At 50.4% G+C, this 25,074-nt stretch overlaps 1 protein-coding gene across 6 annotated transcripts; it reads right to left on the bottom strand.

Moving 5' to 3' along the window:
- Positions 1-5,420: 5,420 nt before the first annotated feature.
- Positions 5,421-21,323, bottom strand: PLEKHB1 (pleckstrin homology domain containing B1). 6 transcript variants are annotated; one of them, XM_005579041.4, is made up of 8 exons: positions 21,276-21,323; positions 18,858-18,933; positions 17,809-17,961; positions 16,611-16,713; positions 15,494-15,533; positions 12,628-12,732; positions 7,363-7,462; positions 5,421-6,735 (listed from the first exon to the last, which is right to left on the bottom strand). In XM_005579041.4, exons 1-8 carry the CDS (start codon positions 21,291-21,293, stop codon positions 6,599-6,601), a joined length of 732 nt encoding a protein of 243 aa, XP_005579098.1. In that variant the 5' UTR covers positions 21,294-21,323; the 3' UTR covers positions 5,421-6,598. The 6 variants fall into 6 exon arrangements, with proteins under 6 accessions (XP_005579098.1, XP_005579099.1, XP_005579101.1 ...); XM_005579042.4 differs by lacking the exon at positions 21,276-21,323 and adding an exon at positions 20,175-20,290; XM_005579044.4 differs by lacking the exon at positions 12,628-12,732.
- Between the last annotated feature and the right edge of the window lie 3,751 nt (positions 21,324-25,074).

Below are 25,074 nucleotides of genomic sequence, written 5' to 3'. Positions count from 1 at the left end.
AGCTGGCAGATGAAGGAAATATATGTATGTACTGACATGTGTATAGACACATATCTGTAAATATTTCTGTATATAATCCCATCTCTATGTCAAGCTAGACATGAGTTCATACTGATGTCTCCAACTCTAATCCATTACCACATGAATCATTCTAGCTTCCTCCCTTTGCTTATCTGTAAATTTCTACTTCACCACTGAGAAACCTGGCTTCCAGTTGATCTAGGGACTCCAATGTGCATGTTTGACTTATTAGCGTATACTTAATATTGTACTACTTCACATAAGGTACAGGAAACTTGCCAGAGTATCATTCTATTGTCCCACCCCCACTCCCTGTCCTCTCTGCTTTTTTGATGTATTTTTTATTACATTCATAATTTTGCATATACTTGTAAATAATTAATTCTATTGACTATCATTCCATTTTGTGATTGACTGTCATTCCATTTTGTGAATACTACCAGTAGATTTATCCTGTAGAATTTAAGTTTTTTCCATTGCTATTATAAACACTTTTCTACCTACCTTTTGGTGAAGGTAAGTACACAATTCTGTTGGGTGCACCCTAGGAGAAGAGTTGATTGGTTATAATGTATGCATATGCTTGGCCTTACCAATCAGTTTCCAAAGCAATTGTACCAGTTTAACTTTACAGTTCTTCCAGCAGTGTATGAGACTCCATATCAGTACTTAGTGTTGTCTGTCTTTTTCATCTTTGCCCATTTTAATTCAAAACTTTTTAAAAACCATGTGTTGACTAGACAAAACAATGTTTGGGCCAGATGTCGTCCATTGGCCACCTCCAGATTAGACTGTTTTGTCTATGAGGATTAATGTCTGTCTTAATGTGTGTGTGAATAATTTAAAAATTGTCTGCTGGACAGCTGGAAGGATTAAAAATTCATGTTACAGTCCTACTAGTCGAGAGATTTTGAAGCAAACTGCATTGGGAACATCTATTTGCACTCATTGCTTTTTTCAGTGAGCTGACTGGAAAGCACACTGGCAGAAATGTGGAGAGGTTTTTGGAGAAAGCAAGAACAGAGGACAGGGGTTTGAGGTGAGGAAGTGGGAACTTCTGCAAGTGAACTAAAAACCTGTGCCCTTACTGAGGGGATAAAGAGTAATTTTGTTTTATTTTTTCATTTCCTTCTTTTTCCTTTGTTACTCCACCATTTCTATGAAGTCTGATGCACATGCTTTGATGGGGCTGGTGAAGACATGGAGAATGAAAACTAGGACAGTAAAGGAAAACCACCCCACATTGATCCCATACTTGGTGTCCAGTTAGAGAGAACAGGCATCCATTTAAGAGAATCTTGCTAAGATGTCCAAATGGTAACCAGTAGGGTGTGGGGGAGAGCAGCTGGCCAGTGGAGAAGGCCTCCTTCCTCCCCTGATATACTAGAAGAAGGTGATGTGTGTTTTGTTTGTTTGTTTGTTTGTTTGTTTCAGTTTGTTTTGAGAAGGAGTCTCGCTCTGTTGCCCAGGCTGGAGTGCAGTGGCACCATCTCAGCTCACTGCAACCTCTGCCTCCCGAGTCCCAGCAATTCTCCTGCCTCAGCCTCCTGAGTAGCTGGGATTACAGGTGCCCACCACCACACCTGGCTAATTTTTGTATTTTTAGGAGAGACGGGGTTTCACCAGGTTGGCCAGGCTGGTCTTCTACTCCTGACCTCAAGTGATCCACCTGCCTCAGCCTCCCAAAGTGCTGGGATTACAGACATGAGCCACCACGCCCCGCCAGAAGGTGACAATCTGAGAAGACAGAGGCTGACATCTGCTTTGCAGTTGGAACTTTCTATATTCAGCACACGTTCCTGCCTAAGCATATCCTGGCCTTAGCTTGTCCTCTTTTCATCCCCAAGGCTGGTGACCAACTTAGAAAGGGTCAAACCTCAAGGTTCTGTGCTTCAGGTTTAAGGGTGATAGACTGATTGGACCATGATTCTGACAATGAAGTCTCCTCATGACCACTTAAGATGTCTCCAGACCTCTGTGGGAAGTTCTAAGGTTGGGGAACACTGTGATATGAGGTCAGAAGTAAATCTGGGACCCAATCCTGGGAGGTCTCAGGAGGCAGATCTCAACTCCTGATGAAGGAGGTCTCACAGACTGAGCTATCCCACAAGGGCAGGAAAGGGAAAAGGTAAGAGTTCTCCCAGTCCCTATGGGTGGCAGAAGGCAGTAGAATGGTCCCTATCAGGTGGGGCAAAAGGGAGACAAATCTGTTTTAGAGGGCATCTAGGGTCATTTCCAGCCAGGTATTCTGAATGTAGGGCTCTAGTTCTGAGACTGAGTCATATACCTGATTTTGGAGAAGCGCTCACTGCCGGGATGCTCAGAGTGCCACAGACCCTCGCTGTCTATAGAATCTCCTCTAGTAGGGGCTGATGGAGGCAGGTGGTCTCAGGAATGGATGTGGAGTTGAGCACCCCCAGTGAGCTGGCTATGAGCAGCCAGGTAGTACCTGGGCTGCCCAGACAGTTTGCAGAGATGGTTTTGTCTGGGTTAAGACTGTGTTGTCTATGAGAATGAATATCTTTGTGTGTGTGAGATCGAACTTCCAGGTTCAACCATGTCCTTCCTTTGCTTCACATTTTTGGAGGCATTCCATGGCCTGAGAGTTAGTATATAGTTCAAGCTCCTTCCCTGGCATCCAAGGCCTCTGATGGTTTGACTCTGCTGACCCCCATTTCCACCCATCACACTGCAGATCCAGCCTCACCCAGAGACCTCTTGGCACTGACTGAGTGCTGCTTTAGTTCTTGTTTCCTCTTCATCTAAGTTAGCAACTCCCACAAGACCATAGTTGGAAAAGCATTTGTCTTTTCAGTCAGCTTAAGACACTTCCACCCATACCTGGGCTAAGGGCTCCTTTCTCTGTGCCCCTACAACCTCAGGACTACCAGTTCCCACAGCCCATGTTGTCATAGTCTGTGTCCATGTCTAGGGTAGACAGACAGACAGACAGACAGACACACACACACACACACACACACACACACACACACACACACACACACAAAGGCACATGCACAAACTCCTTCAATAGGGCCCAAATCTCATTCCTCTCCCAGTACCCAGCTCTCAGCCCTGTCTGCCCACAAAACCTCTCAGAAAAGCATTTGCTAAAGGAAAAGAGAAGAAATGTTTGTGTTATATAGTTGACCTCCTCTCTGGGAATTATTTTCCTGTCAGGTAATGAGCCACACAGGATTTATAGTGTAGAAGCAGTGTGCTATGGTAGACAAGGTTAAGTGACCTGCATTTGAATCCAGATTCTGACACAGCATGCATGACTTGGACAGTCTACTTTCCTTTTCTGCATCTGTTTCTTTGTAGGTAAAATAGGGATAGTAACGCCAGGCCCATGGGGTTGTTGCAAAGACCTATAAGATAAAACAGGGAAGCTTTGGGCAATGAATGGCAATGCCCCCAGCTCTGTCTGATCTCAAATGCCCTGCCCAGCCAGCTCCCTGATCATTGTTTAACCCACATTCTTGGGAAAGGACTCTGGACAGCTTGGGCTCTTCCTACATATTGATCTCTAAAAGTCCTGAGGCTGTGCCGGAGAGGTCATTCCCAGAGCCAAACTCAGAGATGTCCCTGCAGGGGCATGCAAGACACCCTCTAATGAGATGGCATAATGGGGATGCCACTAAAGGACTGACAGCATAACTGGGTCTATCTGGGAGAAAATTAAGGCTGAGGCTGGGCTGAAGGTAGTGAGTTATCTCAATTGACTGTTCAGTCAGTTACAGATCAAACTCTGTTCTCTCTCCCCAATTGCCAGTGCTGCCAAGGAAGGAAGGAAGGAAGGAAGGGAGGGAGAGAGGAAGGGAGGGAGGGAGGGAGGAATGGGGAGGGGAGGAAAGACAAAAACAGAAAACATTAAGGCTGTGGGGAGGGGAGGGGAGGGGAGCAAAACAAAAGAAAAGAAAAAATTAAGGCTGAGGTTCCAAAGCATGCACTGGGTCTGATGCACTGCTGGGTCCCCTGAACACAGTACAGGCCTTAGGACACCCAGGGTATGTAACCTCTGACTGCACAAATGCTAACAGACTTGGCCTTCTCAAGAGGCTCCTTCTTGCATCTATGCTTGTCCTTAAGCTGGTGCCACATATTGGACTATGCCCTGTGTTCAGTAGCCTGGCCCAAGAGGTTCTTTATAGTTTGACCTCATTCACCACCTCTCACCATGCAACCTGCTATAGCATGAGACTGGTTCCTGAACTTCATGGTGTTCTCAAGCCTCTAACGCCTTTGCTCATACCATTTTTTCCATTTGTTCTGTGTGGAAAGCTCACCCACCTTTTTCAGATTGGCAAACTCCTACTCATTTTTCAAGGTTCAGACTAAATTTGCACTTCCTGTCCCAAATCTTTCCCTAGTTCCCTTGGCAGAGTTGCATGCCTGCTCTTCAGAACTCCAACTGCACCACGTTCCTCTGTAACCTCATTCAATCATTGCTGGTTTTATATATGTCTTACCTCTAAGTTGGTGTCTCTGGAACTGTGGCTGAGGTGAATTCCTGATATTTTTGCCAACCAGCTTTCATCTATTCATCCTACTTCTGGGAACAGTGCCCTAAATTTCCTCTGGAACACCATCCCACCCCTGCTGTAAGCCCTGTTATTTTAGACCATCCGTTTCCAGACCACTGGGGTTGATGCAGGGATAGCCACAGGACCCAATTTAGACTGATGTCCACCAGGCTCAGGACTTTCAGTCATACTGTTAGAAGAAGAGAAATTCTCTTGGCTGGACTTGAACTCAGGAGGGCATTAGCCTGGAGCTGCTGACCATCACTGCAACTTCCAAATGAGCCAGCCCCGCAGGTGTAAAGATGGAAATGAAGCAAAGTCTAAGTGACACTGTTTAAGCCCCTGGATCACACAGCTTTTGGACTTCTCAGTTATGTGGCTCAACCTTTTCCCTTTGGCTTAAATCAGTTTGAGCAGGGAGTTTCTATCTTACAGCCCCAAGAGGCCTGATGCAGGATGGTGGTGTTTCCTTCCCTGGCCACCTGGTTTTCTATGAGAACAATTCATTGATTCAGCTCTAGAAGGATGGGAACCTACTGGAAAAGACCCCAACATGAACAGGATTCTCAGAAAGCAGGCAGGACCTGGCTTGGATCATCCATCAGCTCAGACAACAGAGACTCCAAGGCAGTCCCTCCTCTTGAGCCCTCAGGAATGGTCAACTGCAACCAGCTACCTTAAGTGTAGGGGAAACAAAATCCAGAAAGGTTAAGTGACTTGCCCCAAATGACTCAGCTAACATGCTGTCATCAGTTCCACCTGATCTCAGAATCCGCACTCTTTTCACTAGACCGGATAAGGCACTAGTAGCTGCTGGGTCACGGAGAGGGAAACGGGGCCTTCTAGGGGAACAAAGCAAGCCACAGTCACTGCTAAAGCCAACCAAATCTTTATTAGTCTCTGCAGCAGAACTAATGGAGCCCCCATTTACAGGGAGCTTTAGTGGGCTAGTCTGGCTACCAGGCAGGGATGTTAGCATTTCTGTTGGTGATTGGGATAGAAAGGGGGAAGAGACTGGAAGGGGACCAAAGGGGGAGACTGCTGGACCACCTCAGGGCAGGCACAGATGGGGCTTCCTGGGCTGGTGTAAAGGTGGATCAGGCCCCAGAGAAGAACACTGCCATCTCCCTCAGAATGAAGGATGAGACAAAGCCTGAGAGGGTGACAGTCACAGCTACAAAAAGGGGGCCGAGCTCCTGGTATGAGAGCCATTTCCGGACTGAGGCAGTTTTCTGGGGCTAGAAGTCTCAAATAGAACTCACCTGTTCCCCAACGAGGGGCCCCAAGGTTCAGCTCAATTATTATCATGGGTACCAGCCAGGAAGCTGGTCGTGGGCAGGGGTGTTTTGGGTATGGACATATGTCAATATTCACAAAACAGGCAATGTATTATAGATGCAATCATGAAACTTTCCTCCAGGGAACGTTCACATCTCCCCTTTCACCCAGGAAGCTCCTTATCTAGAAGGCCCACCATGGTCTGATCCTGGCCTCCACCCCAGGCCAGATGAACTCCCATTTAATTCCTTGGACATGCCATGACATTCATGGCTCTGCACACTTGCCAATAACTGTTCTTCCAGCCTACCTGCCTTGCTCTCTGCCCCACCTGTCCCTGTCAAAGGACTGATAACTCTGCAGCTTTGTCAAGTTCTTGTTTACTCCTGTTCTCCCCACCAGGCCTCGAGCTCCCTGACGAGAGAGCAGAGAGCCCGATTCATGTCGTGTCTACGGAACTCGAAGCCAAATGAAGTCGTATTTGCTGTGCCCTGGTGTGTTTAGAGGAAATGTATCCATAAATGCCTATAACAGATTTGGGGGTGTCTGGCAGTAGATGTGAAGACTTCAAGCGACATTTGTACCTGGGATGACAGCTTCTTCCCATGTGGGGAGTGAGGGTAGGGAGTGGGGGGAATGGTCCAAACCCGGAAGGAGCTAATGGAGAGGAGAGGGCCAAAGTGGGACAGGGCTTGGATGGTAGAGAGCGGGGTCCAGGAGGAAGAAAAGTCTAGCAGTCCAAGCGCAGGGGCCAGTGCTGCAGGTCCCAGGGCTCAGAACCAGCAGGGCGACCACATGAGCGAGCCAAGCGCCGCCCCAGTGGCGGCTCCCGCAAGCATGCCCATGGCCAGAGGGGCGCCGGTGCTGTAGCAGGGATCCTCCCGCACTATCACATGCGTCACGCCGGGGCCTGCAGAGTGAGACAGCCCATGAGGGTCAGCGACTTAGGAGGGAGTAGAGTGATCTTCGCACCCTTCCTGCATCACTCCAGCCCAACCCAGTGTAAGGCGCCGAGCCCACTCTTCTGCTCCCCAGTCAAAGGAACAGATCTAGACGCAGGAAGAGCTCCACTTCATGGCTCCCAGGCCTTGGATCTGCTGCGGATGTCCCGGAACCTACGGGTCCACTACGGCACGCTAGGGCGGAGCAGCGAAGAAACCCTGAGATCGCTAAACACAACCACCAGGCACCTAACGATTCCCAACCGCCAGGCGTTCCCAACCGCCAGGCCCCAGAGCTGGGAGGAGGCAGCCGTTCCCGCAGTAGCCACCAGGGGCCGCTACCGGCTCAGGAATGGGTACCGCCGACCGTAGGGCTGAGAAGCCAGTCTGGAGGGGTGAGGTCAGCTCGGGGCGAACACTGGTCCCAGGGCTCTCCCAGTCTCAGGATGGAGAGGGGCTTGCAGAGGGTTCTACCTGGGAAAATCCGTGCACGCTAAAAGGATGAAGCCTGGTCCAAAACTGACGGACCGTGGGCTGGGCCCAGCGCTGAATCGGCGCGGGATCAAGGCAAGCCCCGGGGCACGCTGGAGACTTACCTGCGTAGGGCGGTCCGTAGTAGCTGCGGACATACGTGGCTTCGTGTGCGTTGGGGGGCACCACCTCGTAGTAGTCTTGGTACGGGCTGTAGACACGCACCTGGGGAATCCAGCCACGTCAGGTGCCCAGGAACTCCCTGGCCTGGGTTTGGTCCCCTACCCACACGCCGGGCTCAGGCCTCTCTGGGATGCATGGAGCCGCCTCCCCAAGTTTAGAAATGGGCCTCCAGCCACTAGGAAGCTATTGGAGAAAGGCCCTGCCTTCCCCACAAGGTCCACGGTCCTTGTCCTCTAAAACTTCCGCCCTACATCCAGCTCCCAGTGACGCCCATTCTCCTACTCTGGCCTCCCATCTAGCTCAAAAAATTCTCTATGGCTCCCAGCTTCTCCTCATAGATAGTCTAATATTCGCTAGCAGCTCTACAATGATGCCACTTGGAAAGATCCAGTTCTACTAGTCACAAGGAGGGGAACATGGCTAAGCCCCAACCCAGGAAATAAACAGGGGTTGGAGAGGAAGAAGGGAAAGGAAGGATAGGGATGGCAAGTAACTAAAATACAGTTAAGCATCTTTTAAACAACAGGGATACAGTCTAAGAAATGTGTCCTTAGGCAATTTTAGTATGTGAATATCATAGAGTGTACTTACACAAACCTAGATGGCACACACCTAGAGTATGTGGTATATCCTATTGCTCCTAGCCTACAAACCTGTTCAGCAGGCTACTGCCCTGAATACTGTAGGCAAGTGTAACACATTGGTAAGTATTTGTTATCTAACTAATCATATATAAACGTAGAAAATGTAATGCATTGCCCTATGACATTATGATGGCTACAACATCACTAGGTGATAGGAAATTTTCAGCTCCATTACAATCTTATGGAACCACCATCTATATGTGGTCCATCACTGACCCAAAATTGTTAGGCTGCACTAGACTGTAACGATTATTGAGCACCTACTATGTACCAGGTCCTGAAGGAAGTAATCAAATGTGTTACCGCCTCTAATCCTTAAAGCAGTTATTAGCTCCACATGACCGTAGGGTAGGGGACTGAGGCTCAGAGAATGGTCAGTGTTCTCTCTGGAATGCACTCCCTGCCCTCCCCTCTCTCCCATTAGATTTCTGCCAACCCTTCAAAGCCTAGCTTAACGGTCACCCACTCCACTCCAGGAAACTCTCCTGGTCTCAGGAAGAATGATTTTTTTTTCCCCTGAAATCTCTGGAACTTGCTTGTGCCTCTTGTTGCTATCCTTTCTCCTGGCCTTTCTTGCAGCCCAAATGTGAGCTGCTTATAGGCAAGGACTCTGATTTGTTTGTGTCACCGGCAGGGCCTAGTGCATATCAGGAACCAAGAACTATGTGCTGAATTAAATGGAAGCTCCAAACCCCTCATTTTACCCATGGGGGAGCAGACCTGGAGAGGGGTCAGGATCCCCTTCTCTTCTGGATCTTTCCACTTAGCCTCCCTCCACCCTGTGTCTCTCTCTAACTGGGATTCACACCTGAACAGTCCAGCTCCCCTTAGAAGTCCAGGTGTCTCAGACACCACTCATCTCAAGGTGATTGCAGCATTTCTCCATCTGCTAAAACTGTTGCTCTTCCCATAAATCCATTTTTCTTTTTTTTTTTCTGAGACAGAGTTTCATTTTTGTTGTCTAGGCTGGAGTGCAATGACACTGTATCAGCTCACTGCAACCTCTACCTCCTGGATTCAAGCAATTCTCCTGCCTCAGCCTCCCAGGTAACTGAGATTACAAGTTCCTGCCACCACGACTGGCTAATTTTTTTGTATTTTTAGTAGAGACAGGGTTTCACCATGTTGGCCAGGCTGGTCTTGAACTCCTGACCTCAGGTGATCTGCCTGCCTCAGCCTCCCAAAGTACCCAGCCCCATAAATGCTTCTCTCAATACATGCCATCACCATGCACTCAAATCAAGAAAGGCTAGGCACAGTGGCTTACGCCTGTAATCCCAGCACTTTGGGAGGCCGAGGCGGGAGGATTGCTTGAATGCAGGAGTTCAAGACCAGTCTAGGCAACATCGCAAACACATGGCTCTACAAAAAATTAAAAAATTAGCTGAGTGTGGTGATGCATGCCCGTGGACCCAGCTATTCGGGAAACTGAGGCAGAAGGCTCCTTTGAGCCCAGGAGATAGAGGCTGCAGTGAGCAGTGTTTGCACAACTGCACTCCAGCCTCGGCAACAGAGGGAGATCCTGTCTCAAAAAAAAAAAAAAAAAAAAAAAACTGGCCGGGCGCGGTGGTTCAAGCCTGTAATCCCAGCACTTTGGGAGGCCGAGGCGGGCGGATCACGAGGTCAGGAGATCGAGACCATCCTGGCTAACACGGTGAAACCCCGTCTCTACTAAAAAAAATACAAAAAACTAGCCGGGCGAGGTGGCGGGCGCCTGTAGTCCCAGCTACTCGGGAGGCTGAGGCAGGAGAATGGCGTGAACCCCGGGAGGCGGAGCTTGCAGTGAGCCGAGATCGTGCCACTGCACTCCAGCCTGGGCAGCAGAGCGAGACTCCGTCTCAAAAAAAAAAAAAAAAAAAAAAGGAGAAAGAAGGAAAGAAAGCAGGTTGTTGCCCTTGTCTTGTCTTCACACATTCACTTTCCACACAACAGCCAACAGTTCTCGTGATTTTATCTTCTAAATACGTTCTTCTGTCCATTCTTTTGGTCAATTCCAAGAGAATAGGCCACTGGTTTTAGCAACTTGGAAGTTGTGAGTGACCTTGAAAAAACTTTTCAGAGGAGTTGAAGAAAGGCTGAGAGGTGAAGGATGCAATCCCCATGTCATGACATCTCTTTGAAGAAGTTTGGTGGTAAGGGGAAGGTCTCCAAGCACACCTTGTGATTTCAAGTCTCCATGCCATTTTCCTTTGTTAGGGATGAGCTTCTCACCTCATTCAACTACCCAAGCTGTCTTCCAGATTCAACTCAATCATCACTCTCCCTGAACCTCAGGTTCTGTTGGGGCCCCATCTGGATACCCACAGCCCTTGGATGTCCCTGCATTACAGCACCGATCATGCTGTCTTCCCGTTGTGTCCCTGTGTCTCTCCCATCAGATCTGGAGATGCCTGTGAGGGCAGAGACTGGGTCTAATCAGATCTGACTAGAATGTGGCAGGTACCTAATGTTTATTGAACTCATTCCAGTGAATCAAATACAGGGCCAGATTGGAACTAAGGTTGCCCAACTCTGAGTTCAGTTTCAAGTCAGGGAAAACAAATAGTCCCAAGAAAATGCAAGAGGCTCAGACGAGCAATGCTGTAGGTCAGTGAACTCTCCGGTGCTTCCTCCCCATCAGTGATCCAATACAGATTTCTGGTAGGCAGTGCCAGAATCCGGGCTCCAGGCCCAAAAGGGGCTAGAGGGATTTAAGCACTCAGGTCCAATTTTATTGGTGGGGAAGTTGAGATCTAGAGCCTCCACCTTGCCCTGCTGCTACGCAGTAAGCCAGTGGCCTTGGGAGGCCCTGGAGAGGGTGGAACACCCCATGTCCCTCTAGGGCACCTGTTTTTACTCTCCAGGTCTGGGAGGCCCAGAAGTAAACTCCTGTAAGTCACCTGGCAACAAGTAGGGACAGCCCAGAGACCCATGGGCAGAACCTGAGGGTTTGAACCTGCCTCTCCCTCTCCAGAGGCCCAGCTACTTTGTGGGTACAACCAGTGTTGACCAATCAGGGGGTCGCATGCAAATGACTCCCCTTAGCCGAGCTGTTGTGTTATTAGGTTTACAGTCTGTTAAATCCTAGTTTTTGGCTTCCCCACTTTAAACAAACTTGTATTCTAGTTTGGGCATGGAGAATACCTCAGAACGATGGGCTGGGAGTCCCAGACCTGCCACTGATGAGTTGAGTGATCTTGATCAAGTTAGGTAACCTCTCCAAGCCTCTGAGGATCTAACAGTGCCACATCTATACAACTTGGTGGCCCAAGCACTTCTAGGCTTAGTGATTCTGCATATCAGAGTCATCAGGAGACTTTTTTTTTTTTTTTTTTTTTGAGATGGAGTCTTGCTTTGTTGCCCAGGCTGGAGTGCAGTGGTGCAGTGGGGCAATCTTGGCTCACTGCAACCACCTCCACCTCTTGAGTTCAAGCCATTCTCCTGCCTCAGCCTCCCGAGTATCTGGGATTACAGGCACCCACCACCACATCTTGCTAATTTTTGTACTTTTAGTAGAGACAGAATTTCACCATGTTGGCTAGGCTGGTCTCGAACTCCTGACCTCAAGAGATCCGCCCACCTTAGCCTCAAAATGCTGGGATCACAGGCGTCAGCCACCAGGCCCGGCCAGGAGACAGGTTTAAACTACAGGTTTCCTAGGCCTAGGCCCCATGCCAGATTAGAACATCCAGAGGTAGAACTTGTTAGTGCTTGTAAGTTCCTAAGCAATCCTGACACATAGCCACACTGAGCACCACTGTGTAAGAAGAGCTCAGAGTTGACTGTAAGATCACAGGTACTCTCACTCAAGACCCCTCCCGCCACCCACCCCATGCCAGGCCCTGTGCTGAGCACTGGGGACAGAGAAAAGATTCAGGTTCAGATCCTGCCTTCAAGAAACATTCAGGTTGAGGGGAGACAGATCTAGACTAAATTATTTGACTATGTAGTAGTATTGCTATAACAGAGGTTTTTCACTCCCTCCTTCCTTCCTTTGCTCACTCAGTGAACATTCCCTGAGCCCCACTGTGTGAGAAGGGTCAGCACAGACTCCCCATCACTGAGCACTAAGTGAGCATGTGCCATTTGCCTAGCCTTGTGCCAAGCTCCATAGAGGCAGCGCAGTCAGGCCTTGTCCTTGCCTTGGAGGAAGTTCTAGGCCTCATGGAAGACGACACAGACCAGAATAAACCAGTTCTGAAACAGGCAGAATGAAGAAAGCACTAAGCCTTAGTGCCACTAGGCTGTGGGAGGGAATGACGATGGCTGGTGGTCTAGGATGTCCCCACCGAGCAGGTGGCAGGCAGCCTCTGAGGTGAGCCTTACAGGACGGGTGTCAGTCTGTCCGGTGAACGAGGAAACTGCAGTCTCGCCAGCAGCGGGAACAGCATGTGCGAAGGCTGGCAGAGGGGAAAGGTCTGATGTGGCTGGGGGCAGAGGGTACAGCAGAGCCGTTGGTTTTTGTCCCGTGGGTGATAGGGAGCCATGGAATATTTGTCACAGGGAAGGGATGGACTGGGCCTGGTTTTGGAGGCTCATCCTGGTGGCCAGTATGGAGGCAGGGAGGGCTGAGCCAGCACTTACCCAGATCCGCCTCTCAACCTTACAGGGGCTCCACAAGCGGGTCACACACCTGACCTTGGAGCAAACCCGGCGGCTCCTGGGAGGGACGGTTGCTCCAGCTGGGGCCTGCTCAAGCCACAGAAACCCAAGAAGGGGGAGGGAGGAAGGGGGTGTCAGAGGCCCTCTACGCCTAAAGACACTCAGAGCTCTTTCCAGACCCTACCAGAGCCCTCCGCCAGCTGGGTTGTGGCAGGGAGCGTCCTCTTTCTCCTCAGCTCATGGTAACAGGGGAGGCTCAGAGAAGGCTGACGACTGCCAAAGTTACGCAGAAAAGAAGGACAAGTAGTCTCTTTCCAGAATTAGCCCACCTTCCCCTATTTCATGCTGCTGGGGCTCCCAGTCTCCAGGGAGGACAGGGCAACTCCCATCTATCCTGTAGCCTACCTGGTTCGCTTTACCCCAGCCTCGTCCCTAGCTGTGCCCCCAGGCCCTGTGTTCCCAGTAAAGCTGGTGTTAGGGGCTCCTGGAACCTCCACCTGGAGTGAGGTATGAACTCCAGCATGTCGGAGGACAAAGGGCAGGTCATTCCCACACAGGCTACAGAGAGAAACCCATAAACACAGAGGTGAACACACAGAAACAGGCAGACACAGGCACAAACACACCCGACTCAAATTAGCCCGGGCCCAGAGGGATGTGTATATGTGCAGTAGTGGGAGGTAGAATAGAGGCCAGGGCAGAGAGAAGGGACAGCAGAGCCACAGGAGATGGACAGGCAGAGAAGAGCGAGGCCGCTTCATAGAGTCACAGAGTGCAGACGGTCGCCTTTGCTTCCCTCCCTTCGCCTCTCTGTGGTGGAACTGATTCGCCCTACATAAAGAGGCTTCGGAGCTCCAAGCCAGGGGAGCCCGACCTGGGTCCCTCCACCCTGCAGACTACTGCGGTAGCCTCCTTACTCCCAGCTTCCTCCAATTCACCTGCCACTTGGGAGCCTGAGTCTGCCCCCAAAAATCTGACCACAGCCCTCCCTGTTGAATGCCCTTTATTGCTCCCCTACAGGCCTCAGGGAAAGTCCATTTCCTCCAACTGGACTTTGAGGGCCATCATGAGCTGGCCCTGGTGACCTCAGAAATCATCTCTCCTGTTTCATTCCCCTCATGAATTGCTCTCCAGCCAGGCAGACTCTGGGCCCTTAGATGCACACGTATGTGCACACGCACTTGTGCACTCACACATACACACACCACTTCTCTGTCTCTGCTCATGCAGTTACTTCTGCAGATAATGTCCTCCTTCCATGATAGGCTTTTCCACTGACTTAAGACTATAAGCTTTGGACAAGTCACCTCCCGTCTCTGAACCTTGGCTTCCTTATCTGTAAAATGGGACTGATAATGCCAATCCCTACCCAGCTGCCCTGCCAGGGTTATTGGAAGATGAAATGATGTCACTGGTGCCAGGGGCTTAGCATAATGCCTGGTGCTCAGCAGGTGGATGCCTGAGGAGGTTTCTAAATGCATCCAGGTCTCCCCTGCTACTTCCCAATGGACTTTCTCTGTAGGTGAGAGGGGGCTCCATTGTGCCACACAGAGAAAGAGCAAACACAGATTCTGGAGTCAGGCAGATGGGGGTGGAGGCCAAGCTGGGCCTTGGGCGGCTCTTCAAACCGCCACTTCCATCAGTCACAAGCTCTGTTGACTCCAAATCCTAAATACATCCTGTACTCATCAGCCTGTCTCGGCCAGCAAGGCCTTAGTCCAGATCTCCAGTCTGTTGCTGGGACACTGTCCCAGCCTCCTAAGTGGCCTCTGGGTGTCTACAGTCACCCTCTACAATCCATTCCGTACCTACCAGCCAGATTATCTTTTTTTTCCTTTTCTCTATAATAAAATTTCAGTAACTGACAGACTACCTTTTTGTTTTGTTTTGTTTTTTTTAATGCCCCAACGTTACAACAATTATCTTTTTAAAAATATAAATCGAGCCTGATCTGATCATGCCATCCGTCTGTTCAAACACTTGTCATGGCTCCCTGGTGCTCTTAGCAGAAACCAATCCTTCATACAGCCCACAAGGCCTGGTCGTGCCAACCCTCCTTCCCCCCTTACCTACTCACTCCCTAAGCACCAGCCACCCCAGCTGTCCTCCTACTCAACTTGCCAACGTCCTAACCTCTCTCAGAGCATTTGCACATGCTGATCCCTGTGCCTGGAATACTGTTCCCTTTACCCCTTCCCCACGCCTTTCACCCAGTCAATTTCTGTTTATCCTTCAGTTCTCGGTTTAAGCCTTGCCTGAACTACCACCTGGATGAAAGGGCCAGACACTGCAAATCTCTGTCAGAGCCGTTATACTGTTGAAATGGCATAATTAATTAGTTGTTCCATGTCTGGCTCCTCACTAGGCTGAGTCCAGGTGGGCAGAGCCCACATCTCCTTGGTTCACCTCTGATCCCTGGCACTTGACACAGCGCCTGGCCCATAGTAGCAGCTCAGTAAATATTTGTTGTGTGGATGAATGAGCTTCAGTCTTATCATCTACAGAGATAGAACAATAACCCCAACCACACAGGACTGTTGTGAGGAGCAGGTGGAATGATACCTGCACCACACCTGACACATAATAGTTGCTCGATAAAAGACAGTTCCTTTTCCCCAGCTCACGTGCCACTCCCTCCAGCAAGTCTCCATGGAGGCTTCTCTCTCTCCTCTGAGCACCAGTTGGCTGTCCCTTATCCTTTCCCACTTGGGACTCAGGCATCAGAGTTTGCACAAACCTATCCACATGAGACTGAGAACTTCTGGTAGGTGGAGACCGAGTCTGAATCACTCATGATTCCATGGCACACGGAGGTGGTGGGGAAAGGGGGAGAGAACAGGGAACTCACCGGGGTGGAGTTCGCCTCCAGCAGCGCTGTCTTCCATGCTCTGCAAAGCAAATCCCACCAGACCATGAGGAGGGAGTTTGGGGGTAGGTGAATTGGGCTCCCACATTTTAGACTCTCCTCTCCAACCCAGCCCCAGTCTCTCATGAAAGGAGAGATCTCTTGTCTCCCTCAGGAAGACAAAAGTGACCCCTCCCCTGCCCAGTCACATGGATGGAGCACTAAGTTAGGCTAATTCATTCTTCTCATCCCCTCTAGAAGTTCCAGTTTCCTCATCTATACAGTGGATGGTTGGGCTTGGGTGGTCTCTCAGGGGATGTCAGAATCTGACACTCCTGGGTGGGTGCTCTAGCCACAGCCCCCCTCCACATCCCAAATCTACAAACAAAACAGTTCCCCAAAGCTCTGACCCCAGAGCTCCAGGAAGGCCCAGCAGACACGGGACAATTGGGCCTTTGTTGGTTGCCATGGCACCTGGCTGGGTTGGACAAGGCAGCTCTGTGCTGTCTGCCTGGAGCTCAGCTTCCCCCACTCCCACACACCCATCTCTTTCACTCTCCTCCAGCGCAAAGGCCATGCACCCCTCAGCCAGAGGGTAGGAAGGGACGGAATGTGAGAGAGCGGATGGCGCCTGCGGAGGACACACCCAGGCTGGCCGCATGGATATGCATCTGACATTGGGGTGCCCCTGCCTGGGACGCAGCTGACTGCCTTTGTAGGCAGGTTGGGGGCTACCCCTCAGACCAGAGTCCCCCACCAGGGCATCTTCTAAGAAGACAGCAAGGGTGCCACTAGGCTGCTCTGCTGCTTTGCATCACCCTCAGGTGAGGGCTCACCTCAGAGGCTGCTAAAGACCAGGAACCAGACACCCGAGGCAGGTGTGCACACCTCCCCCTCAGCAATCCTGAGTTCACCGTAGACCACATGAGGAGTTCACTGTGTGCCAGGCCAGTCACCATGGGCCCTTCAAATCCACTCTACCCACCTCCAATGAGATACCCTTGCTGACTGGCCTTAGTGCCCTCTTCCTACGGTCAGAGAACCAGAAGGCCCAATGAGAAGGGGGCACGTGGTAACTTTCCCCAAGATTCCACCCCATCCTCTCCTGGGAGTGACTCACAGGGCATCATCCCTGGTCTCCGCACAGAGGTGCAGGCGGCCGCCTTCCCGTAGGTTCACAGTTAGCAGGCCATCTCGGCTCCGGCCCTCTGGGGGCTGCACATCTAGAAGCAGACAAATATAGGTTTCCACAGGCGCAAGCCCCGGGTCCCCCCAGTAAACCAGGAATAGGAATAGGAATTGACTTCTTTGGGCTCTGTTTACTGGCCACTGCCAACCTCCTCTGATCCCATATACCCTCTGAGGGATTCTACTCTACGCTTCTAACCTTTCCAACCTTTCCATGCTGACGCTTCCCTCAGCACGCCTCCCAGTTACCCAGTTAGAACTGTGGCCTGGGCCTTGGTGGAGGAATGTGGAGATTTGCTGTGACCCTGGGCCACTTCGCTTCTCTGGGCCTCCTAATTTCATTTCATCTTCATCCAGTACCGAGCGCCTGGAGGGCAGGAACTGTGCCTGGCTCACCTCTGAGACACAGCACAGAGGAGAAAGGCACTAAAGGACTGATTTCCTTTTCTTTCTTTTTCTTTTTTTTTTTTTTTGAGACAGGGTCTAGCTCTGTCCCCCAGGCTGTAGTACAGTGCCATAAACACTCTGCAACCTCTGCCTCCTAGGCTCAAGCAATCCTCCCACGTGAGCCTCTTAAGTAGCTGGGACTACAGGCACACACTACCACACCTGGCTAATTTTTGTTTGTTTTTGTTTTGGTAGAGACGGGGTTTTGCCATGTTGCCCAGGCTGGTCTTGAACTCTAGACTCAAGTAATCTACATGCCTCGGCCTCTCAAAGTACTGGGATCATAGCTTACTGCAGCCTTGAATTCCTGGGCTCAAGAAATTCTCCTGCCTCGGCCTCCCCAGTAGCCATATGCGACCACATCTCACCAATTTTTTTTTTTTTTTTTTTTAGAGACAGGGTCTCACTATGTTGCCCGGGCTGGTCTAGAACTCCTGGCCTCAAGTGATCCTCCCACTTCAGCCACCCAAAGTGCTGAAATTATAGGCATGAGCCACCACACACAGCCAAGGACCTATTTCTTAACTCACACCAAACTGAATTGGAGTTCACAGAGGCTCAGAAGCAATGTCTGAAATGCCTCTGAAAGCTGCAAAGAGGCTTCCAACAGCAGGTGTTCTCAGAGACAGTGGGAGGGCTCTGCCCACAGTCACGGTGCCACAGAGGAAGGGGCTTCTGCTCACCATGGCACTCTTGGCCGATCTTTATGTCACGGACATTGAAGTGGATGAGCACACGGTCCTCCTCGTCCTGAGCTGTCTCATCGTGGTAGTATCCCAGGGTCCCGTCCAGCCACAGGGCAAACCAGTTCCGCTTCCAGCGGCGGAGGATGGAGCCTGTACAATATTCCAGATGCACTAGGCAGGCGATCCCAGAGCCTGCTGGGGATAGGAGCCCCAGACAGACTCCCAAGTCCCCTCAGCCTCAGTCCCTAGTGTTATAACCACCTTTTTCTTGTCTATCTACCCCCTGAAATGAGGGCAGGACCTCTTTCTGTCTTCTCTCTGTCTTGTTCACCTCCTGCCTCCCATTGGGTCTGACGCATAGTAGAAGCTCGAGTCATACATGTGCTGAACAGGGAAATGAGTGACTGGGCCCATTACTTGGAAGCTGCTAAGGCCACGTCCCAGGTCTCTTCAAGGGCAAAGACCTCTCCCTACCTTGAGCCTCTATCTTCTCTCTCTCTCTCTCTCATTTTTCACTTTGTTCTGTACCTCATTCTGTGTCCAGCCCAGGGCTGGGGGACTGTGGACACACAGAGGGTCAAACCCAGCCCCCCTGGAGTTAGGGGACTGTGGATACACAGAGGGTCAAACCCAGCCCCCTGTCCTTGAGGAGCTCACAGACTGGGACCAGTCTGGGGTCAGGGAGTGGGGAGACCCACAGATAAAGACAGTTCTGTTCTAAGGAGATCACTGTAAGACGCCGTGAAAACCAAGGAAGGAGCCTCTAATCCAGCTTGACGCTATCGCAGGGGCAGGGGTGGGGGCCAGAGGAAAAGCCAGAGAAGTCTCCTCAGACAGAGGCCCATCTGAGATGGGTCGTGAGGAACAAGTAGAAGTTTAAACCATGTAGTCAGGAATGGGAAGGACCTTCAGGCAGAGGGAAGAGCGTGGACAAACAAGGGAAGGATGAAAAGGTCCTGGCTCCTTGGGAGAAGGGTTCCCTGTGGCAAGCCCAGTAAGCCACTTCCCTTACCCTGCCCCAGGACCAGGGGCCCAGGATCACTCACTCTGTCTCCACAGCCAGCCGCCCCTCACCAGGGCCATTTCTTCAAAAGGACTTTCCAGGGCGGAGTCAGGCGGGATCTGTCAGAGGAGCCACAGGAGACACAGGCCTCAGCAGCAGCTCCCTGGAGAGAAGCCCCCAGCCCTGCCGTCCCCGGGGAGCCACCCAGGAAATGTTTGAGGGAGGGTTAGTAAACAAACAAGGGCCAGGCAGCCTCGGCCTCCTCCCCATTCTCTGCTTAGGAAGAGAATGGGAGCACTGTCACTGTGGGGTCAGCAGGGCAGCCGTTGGTGTGGGGTTGGGGGTGGGGACCAGGAGCCTGGATTCCAGCCTCAGCTTCATAACTTTGGCCACATCCCTCCTCCCCGGCCCTCTGTCCTGGTCTGTTTCTAAATCTGTAGAAGTGCGTCTGCGAGGCAGGCAGAAGCTGGAGGGAGGAGCTGGCTAGCTCAGTCAGTGGAGCATGAGACTCTTAAAGTATTAGAAACCTTGGGATTCTGTAATGTGGAAGTGCAGAATATTAGAATCACGGCAATGGAAAGGCTCCCTCCCATTTGGACCCCACTAGAGCTGTTTACAAAGTGCTTAACAGAGGAGTTCAACAGCAGCTGTGATGGACCGAGCACTCTGTCTGGGTACCCCCTCTCAGTGCTTTCATCCATTATCTCATTTAAGCCTCCCTGCAGTCCTTATTATTCCTATTTCAGAGATGGGGAAACGGGGGCTGGAGAGGTCCAGTCAGTTGCACGGGGCCACTTGATCAGTAAGCAATGGAGCCCAGACTCACACCCAGCAGTCCTGGCTTCAAACCGTTATGCCAGCAGGAGCTTTGAGAACTTCCGATGCCAGGCCACACTCCGTAACAATTAAATCAGAATGTCTGAGGGCAGGAGGCAAGCCCTGGTACTCTTCAAAGATCCTCAGATGATTCCAATGTACAGCTAAGTTTGGACGTCACCGAACATACTACTCCCTCCCCTTGTCCCCATTATAACCCTGTTAGGAAGGGAATCTTTACTCCTATATTACAGATGGACAAACTGAGGGTCCGCAAATGACTCATCCATTTATGCGATGGAGCTTGCACTGGAATCCAGGTAGGTGACCTCTGTTCCTGAGGGCGACTCACTTGCCAGCGGGTGCCTCCGCCCCTCCCCCACCTGCTCACACCTGTTGCTGCGTAACAAGGGCTGGCACACCTGGGCTGGAAGGCCCGGCCTTGTCCTCTTGCCACTCCCTCCCGTCTCCACGGTCTTGACACAGATCAGACAAGAGGGCCAGGTGCAGACTCCTTTTCCAGCCCTCCCCTTGATGCACCCACCTTGTCTACACCTGTTGCGGATGTTGCTGCCAAACCGGCCGCTACTCGATGCTGCTGCCACCCAACCCGCTGCGCCTGCGCTTTGTGCGCCCGGGAGAGCCAGGGGCATTTCTCTCCTCCGGCAGCGCCTGGGAGCCCAGTTGCCCCCTGGGCCCCGCCCTCCGGACCTGCCCACCCCCAGGGAGGGGGCGTGACGTGAAGAGATGCTGACCCGAGGCATGCTGGGACTTGTAGTCTACCCCTCTAGAGCAGCCTCGCCTGCAATTTTACTTTTCTATTAAGACATTTGTTCACTCATTTATCATGAAATACTTTTTCTTAAGAATCAGTGAACTCAGTTCCTAGAAAAAAAGAAAAAGTAAAGTTGCAAGGAGAAGCCAGGCTCCTAGTTTTGAATGTTTTTTTGATGCTTCCCCTTTCCATCCCCAGCTTCCAGTCTAGTGAGGGAGATTACATGGAAACACACAATTGGATCACAGCGTGTGATTTAACAATGGAAAAGATGAGCCTAACTTTTCCCAAGGGGTTCAGGAAGGCTTCCCAGAGGAGGCCGAAAGGGGCATTGGAGGATGAGTGGCAGTTTCCTAGGGCGACCCGAAAGGTCCCCTATGAATACTGTCAGGATGTTGAAGAGAGCCCAGCATTTCCGTGTGTCTAGAACATAGAGCGCAGGGGTGGGGAAGGCATGGGGAGTGGCAGGCGATAGAGCTGCAGGGTTTGCAAAGAAATAGCACAGAGGCCTTGCATGACAGGCGGAGAGCTTGGATGTTAGGACGCAGTGACTGGAGCTGGGGGTGGGAGTTTCAAGATGAGGAGGGAGGTGTGTGATTAGGGGGTCGTAAAGTCCCCTCTAGGGCACAGTAAAGAATGGATTGGAGGGGGCCCACCTGGAGAAGGAAGACTTTCTGTATCTCACCTCGGACTGTGATCATTTCCTTCAATAGCTCAGCCCCGCAAACCCTCACCTACCAGGAGCCACAGGATGTCATTCAGAGACCAGAGGCTGTCAGGGCCTAAAAGACTTCTGTCCCGTTCCCTGTGTGGCAAGCGTGCCCACCCTGATCTGGGCCCTTCCTCCTGTCCCAGAGAACTCTTCCTTACCGGGGCTGCAGGGCTCATGGTTCCTGGGCGGCAAGGGCAGCATTTCCCAGAAGGCTCCCGTAGCGGGGCATTTCCCTGAGCGCCTTAGAGATAAGGGGATCAGGAAGGTGCTACCAAGTGGGAGGCTGGAGGGGGGAGGCAAGGAGGGAGTGCACAGACAGATCCCAAGGAAGGTCGCCCTCTTTTTCAAGGCTCCTCTCAGCCTTTCCAACTGATGGCTCTGACCCTAGGTTCACTGGTCATCCCTGGTTCAGAAGTGGTCTTGGCTCAGCTTCGCCGAGGTTCCTGGGGTGGGATGGGGTCGAGGTTGCGGGGGAGGACACGAACGGGGCCGGTAGTACTCCCTAGGTTGGGGGCGGGCCTACATCTTCATTTTCCGGCCTGGCAGGACAGCGCCCATCACCCCAGTCCTGGCTGCGCAGTCTGGCTCTTTAAGCCTTCCTCTCTTGCTCCTGAGTCTCTGTAATCCTGACCTCGAGCTACCCGCGCGCTTCGGCCCTTTGTGCCGTGCGTGCCCTGCTGAGGGATTCGCCATGGCCAATCCTATTAACCACTGAGCTCATCCCCTCTTAGCCGACCCAAGAACCAGCTCTCCCAAACCGCGTTTTCATCTCTGTGCCTTTCACTCAGTCTCTGGCTCCTGGAACGTCCCAGCCCCAGCTTGTCCTAGCTAAATTTTCCACCTCCACAGGAGAAGGAAGAAAGGAAGGAGTGGGAGGGGGAAAGAGGGAAGGAAAGAGATATGGAAGGAAGGAAACAGAGAAGGAGGAAAGAAGGGAGGGGAAAGGGGAAGGCAGGCAGGCAGGGCTGCAGCTGGCCTCAGAGGATCTGCGCCTGGGTCCTGCCCCGACCCAGCCTCTCTCCAGCTCTCCCTGCTCCCCTCCCCAATGGGCAGTGGGGCATCCTTCATGTCAGGGGGCGGGGATGGTGCAATCATCTCCTAGATTTCATTCTCCGGATTTAGCAACCAGATGAAAAAGGAAGATTCTCCAGCAGCAGTGAAGACTTCAGGGGAAGACTCTTCCCCCACCTCCCAAAGAGCGGGCACTATGACAAGAAAAAGGAGAAAGGACGTGGCAAACTAAAACCAGACACCACTACGGAATCTAAATGTAGCCGGACTTGGCCCATGTCTCTAAATGTTGGTCAGTGACCCTCTTTGAGAAACCAATAAAAAAGTTTAGGCTCTCCTCAGGAAAAAGTCTGCATATCATTCCTGGGAGTTCATAGACCTCTGAAGCCATGATAGTCATGGTTGGATTGTTTTTAATCTCCAGAGCTGTGTAGATGGGAGGAGAGTGTGAATTGACCAGTGAGAGGTATGACAGTATGTCAGCAATTCCAGCCGCAGCAGTCCTGGCTGTGAGACTTTATCTGTTTGTTTAATCAACTAAAACTTATTGAGACTAATAAGCCAACAAGTAACTTTTACATTTCTTTATGGCTGTGGTGCACAGAACCATTGGCAGAGAGGAAAAGATTTTGCCATTTCAAGTGTCCCTGGTGAAAGAACAGCCCACAGATTATACATTGTTTAGGAAATAATGGACTGGCTCATCAAATTCAAATTTACTACTTACATTTTCTAGAGAGTATAATATAATGAGAATAAGGTATATTATCTTTATTTAAAAAAACTTCACGTTTTTATCAAGATGCAATTTGAGCAAAAGTAAAAGTGCTTATGAAAATATTTTAAAATGATAATTTGAGTGAGATATAATTCACCTACCATAAAATTCACCCTTTTAAAGTATCAAATTCAGTGGTTTTTGTTTTTTGGTTTTTTTTAGATAGAGTCTTGCCCTGTCACCAGGCTGGAGTGCAGTGGCAAGTTCTCAGCTCACTGCAAACTCCACCTCCCAGGTTCAAGTGATTCTCTTGCCTCAGCCTCCTGAGTAGCTGGGACTACAGGCATGCGCCACCACGCCCAGCTAGTTTTTATATTTTTAGAGACGGGTTTTCACCATGTTGACCAGGATGGTCTCAATCTCTTGATCTCGTAATTCACCTGTCTTGGCCTCCCAAAGTGCTGGGATTACAGGCGTGAGTCACCGCGGCCGGCCTTCAGAGCATTTTTATCACCCCAAAAAGAAACCCTAGGCCAGACATGGTAGCTCACGCCTGTAATTCCAGCACTTTGGGAGGCCAAGTGGGGGGTGGATCACCTGAGGTCAGGAGTTTGAGACCAACCTGGCCAACATGGTGAAACCCTGTCTCTACTAAAAATGCAAAAATTAGCCATGCATGATGGCGCATGCCTGTAATCCTAGCTATTCGGGAGGCTGAGGCAGGAGAATCGCTTGAACCCAAGAAGTGGAGGTTACAGTGAGCCAAGATCATACCATTGTATTCCAGGCCTGGCAACAGAGCGAGTCTCCGTCTCAAAAGAAAAGAAAAGAAAAGAAAAGAAAAGAGAAAAGAAAAGAAAAGAAACCCTATAGTCTTTAGCAGTCACTCCCAATCTGCCTTCTCCCCAGCCCCTGGCAAAACTAATCTGCTTTCTTTCTGTACGGATTTGCCTATTCTGGCCATTTCATATAAATGGAATCACGGGCCAGGCACAGTTGGCTCAAACCTATAATCCTAGTGCTTTGGGAGGTGAAGGCAGGAGGATCTCTTGAGGCCAGGAGTTTGAGGTTATAGTGAGCTGTTACTGTACTGCTGTACTCCAGACTGGGTGACAGAGTGAGACCCCGTTTCTAAATAAATAGTTTTAAAAAATAAATGGACTCATCCAGCATGCGACCTTTTGTGACTGGCTTCTTTCACTTAGCATAATGTTTTCAAAGTTCATCCAGGTTGTAGCATGTTATCAGTATTTCATTCCTTGTTTTTTTTGTGTTTTTTTTGAGACAAAGTCTTACTCTGTCACCCAGGCTGGAGTGCAGTGGTGAGATCTCAGCTTACTGTAGCCTCAACCTCCCAGGCTCAGGCTCAAGCAATCCTCCCACCTCAGCCTCCCAAGTAGCTCAGACTACAGGCACATGCTACCATGCCTGGCTAATTTTTGTATTTTTGATAGAGACAGAGTCTTGCTGTGTTGCCTAGGCTTGTCTCCAACTCCTAGGCTCCAGCAGCCCTCCTTCCTTAGCTTCCCAAAGTGCTAGGATTACAGGCGTGACCCACTGCGCCTGGCGCATTCCTTCTTATTGATGAATAATATTCTATTTTATGGATATATCGTGTTTTATTTATCTGTTCATTTGTTGATAGACATTTGGGTGATTTCTACTCTTTAGCTATTATAATACTGCTGTGAACATTTGTGTACACATTTTTCTGTGGACATATATATGCTTTATTTTTTCTTGGGTGTGAAATTTCTGGATCATATGGTAACTCTACGTTTAACATTTTGAGGAACTGTCAAATTATTTTCCAAAGTGATTGCACCATTTTACACTCCCATCAACAACCTCTAAGAGTTCCGATATTTCCATGTCCTAGCCAACACTTGTTATTGTCTGTCTTAAGTATTCTCTTATTGTGGTTTTTATTTGCATTGCCCTAATGACCAATGATGTTGATCATCTTTTCATGTGCTTATTAGACATTTGTATACCTTCTTTGGGGAAATGTTTATTCTAATCTTTTGTCCATTTTTTAATTGGGTTATTTGGCTTTTGTTGTTGAGATGTAAAAAGTTTTTAAAACTAATACAGTAATTTTCTAACTTATTTTTAAGGCTAAGGTGTGGTGGCATGCACCTGTGGTCCCAACTATGAAGGAGGCTGAGGTGGTAGGATCGCTTGAGCTTGGAAAATGGAGTGCACCACTGCACTCCAGCCAGGAAGTG

The sequence above is a fragment of the Macaca fascicularis genome, chromosome 14, assembly GCF_037993035.2.
Source record: "Macaca fascicularis isolate 582-1 chromosome 14, T2T-MFA8v1.1".
NCBI lineage: Eukaryota > Metazoa > Chordata > Mammalia > Primates > Cercopithecidae > Macaca > Macaca fascicularis.
This window is presented reverse-complemented; position numbering and strand designations above follow the sequence as displayed.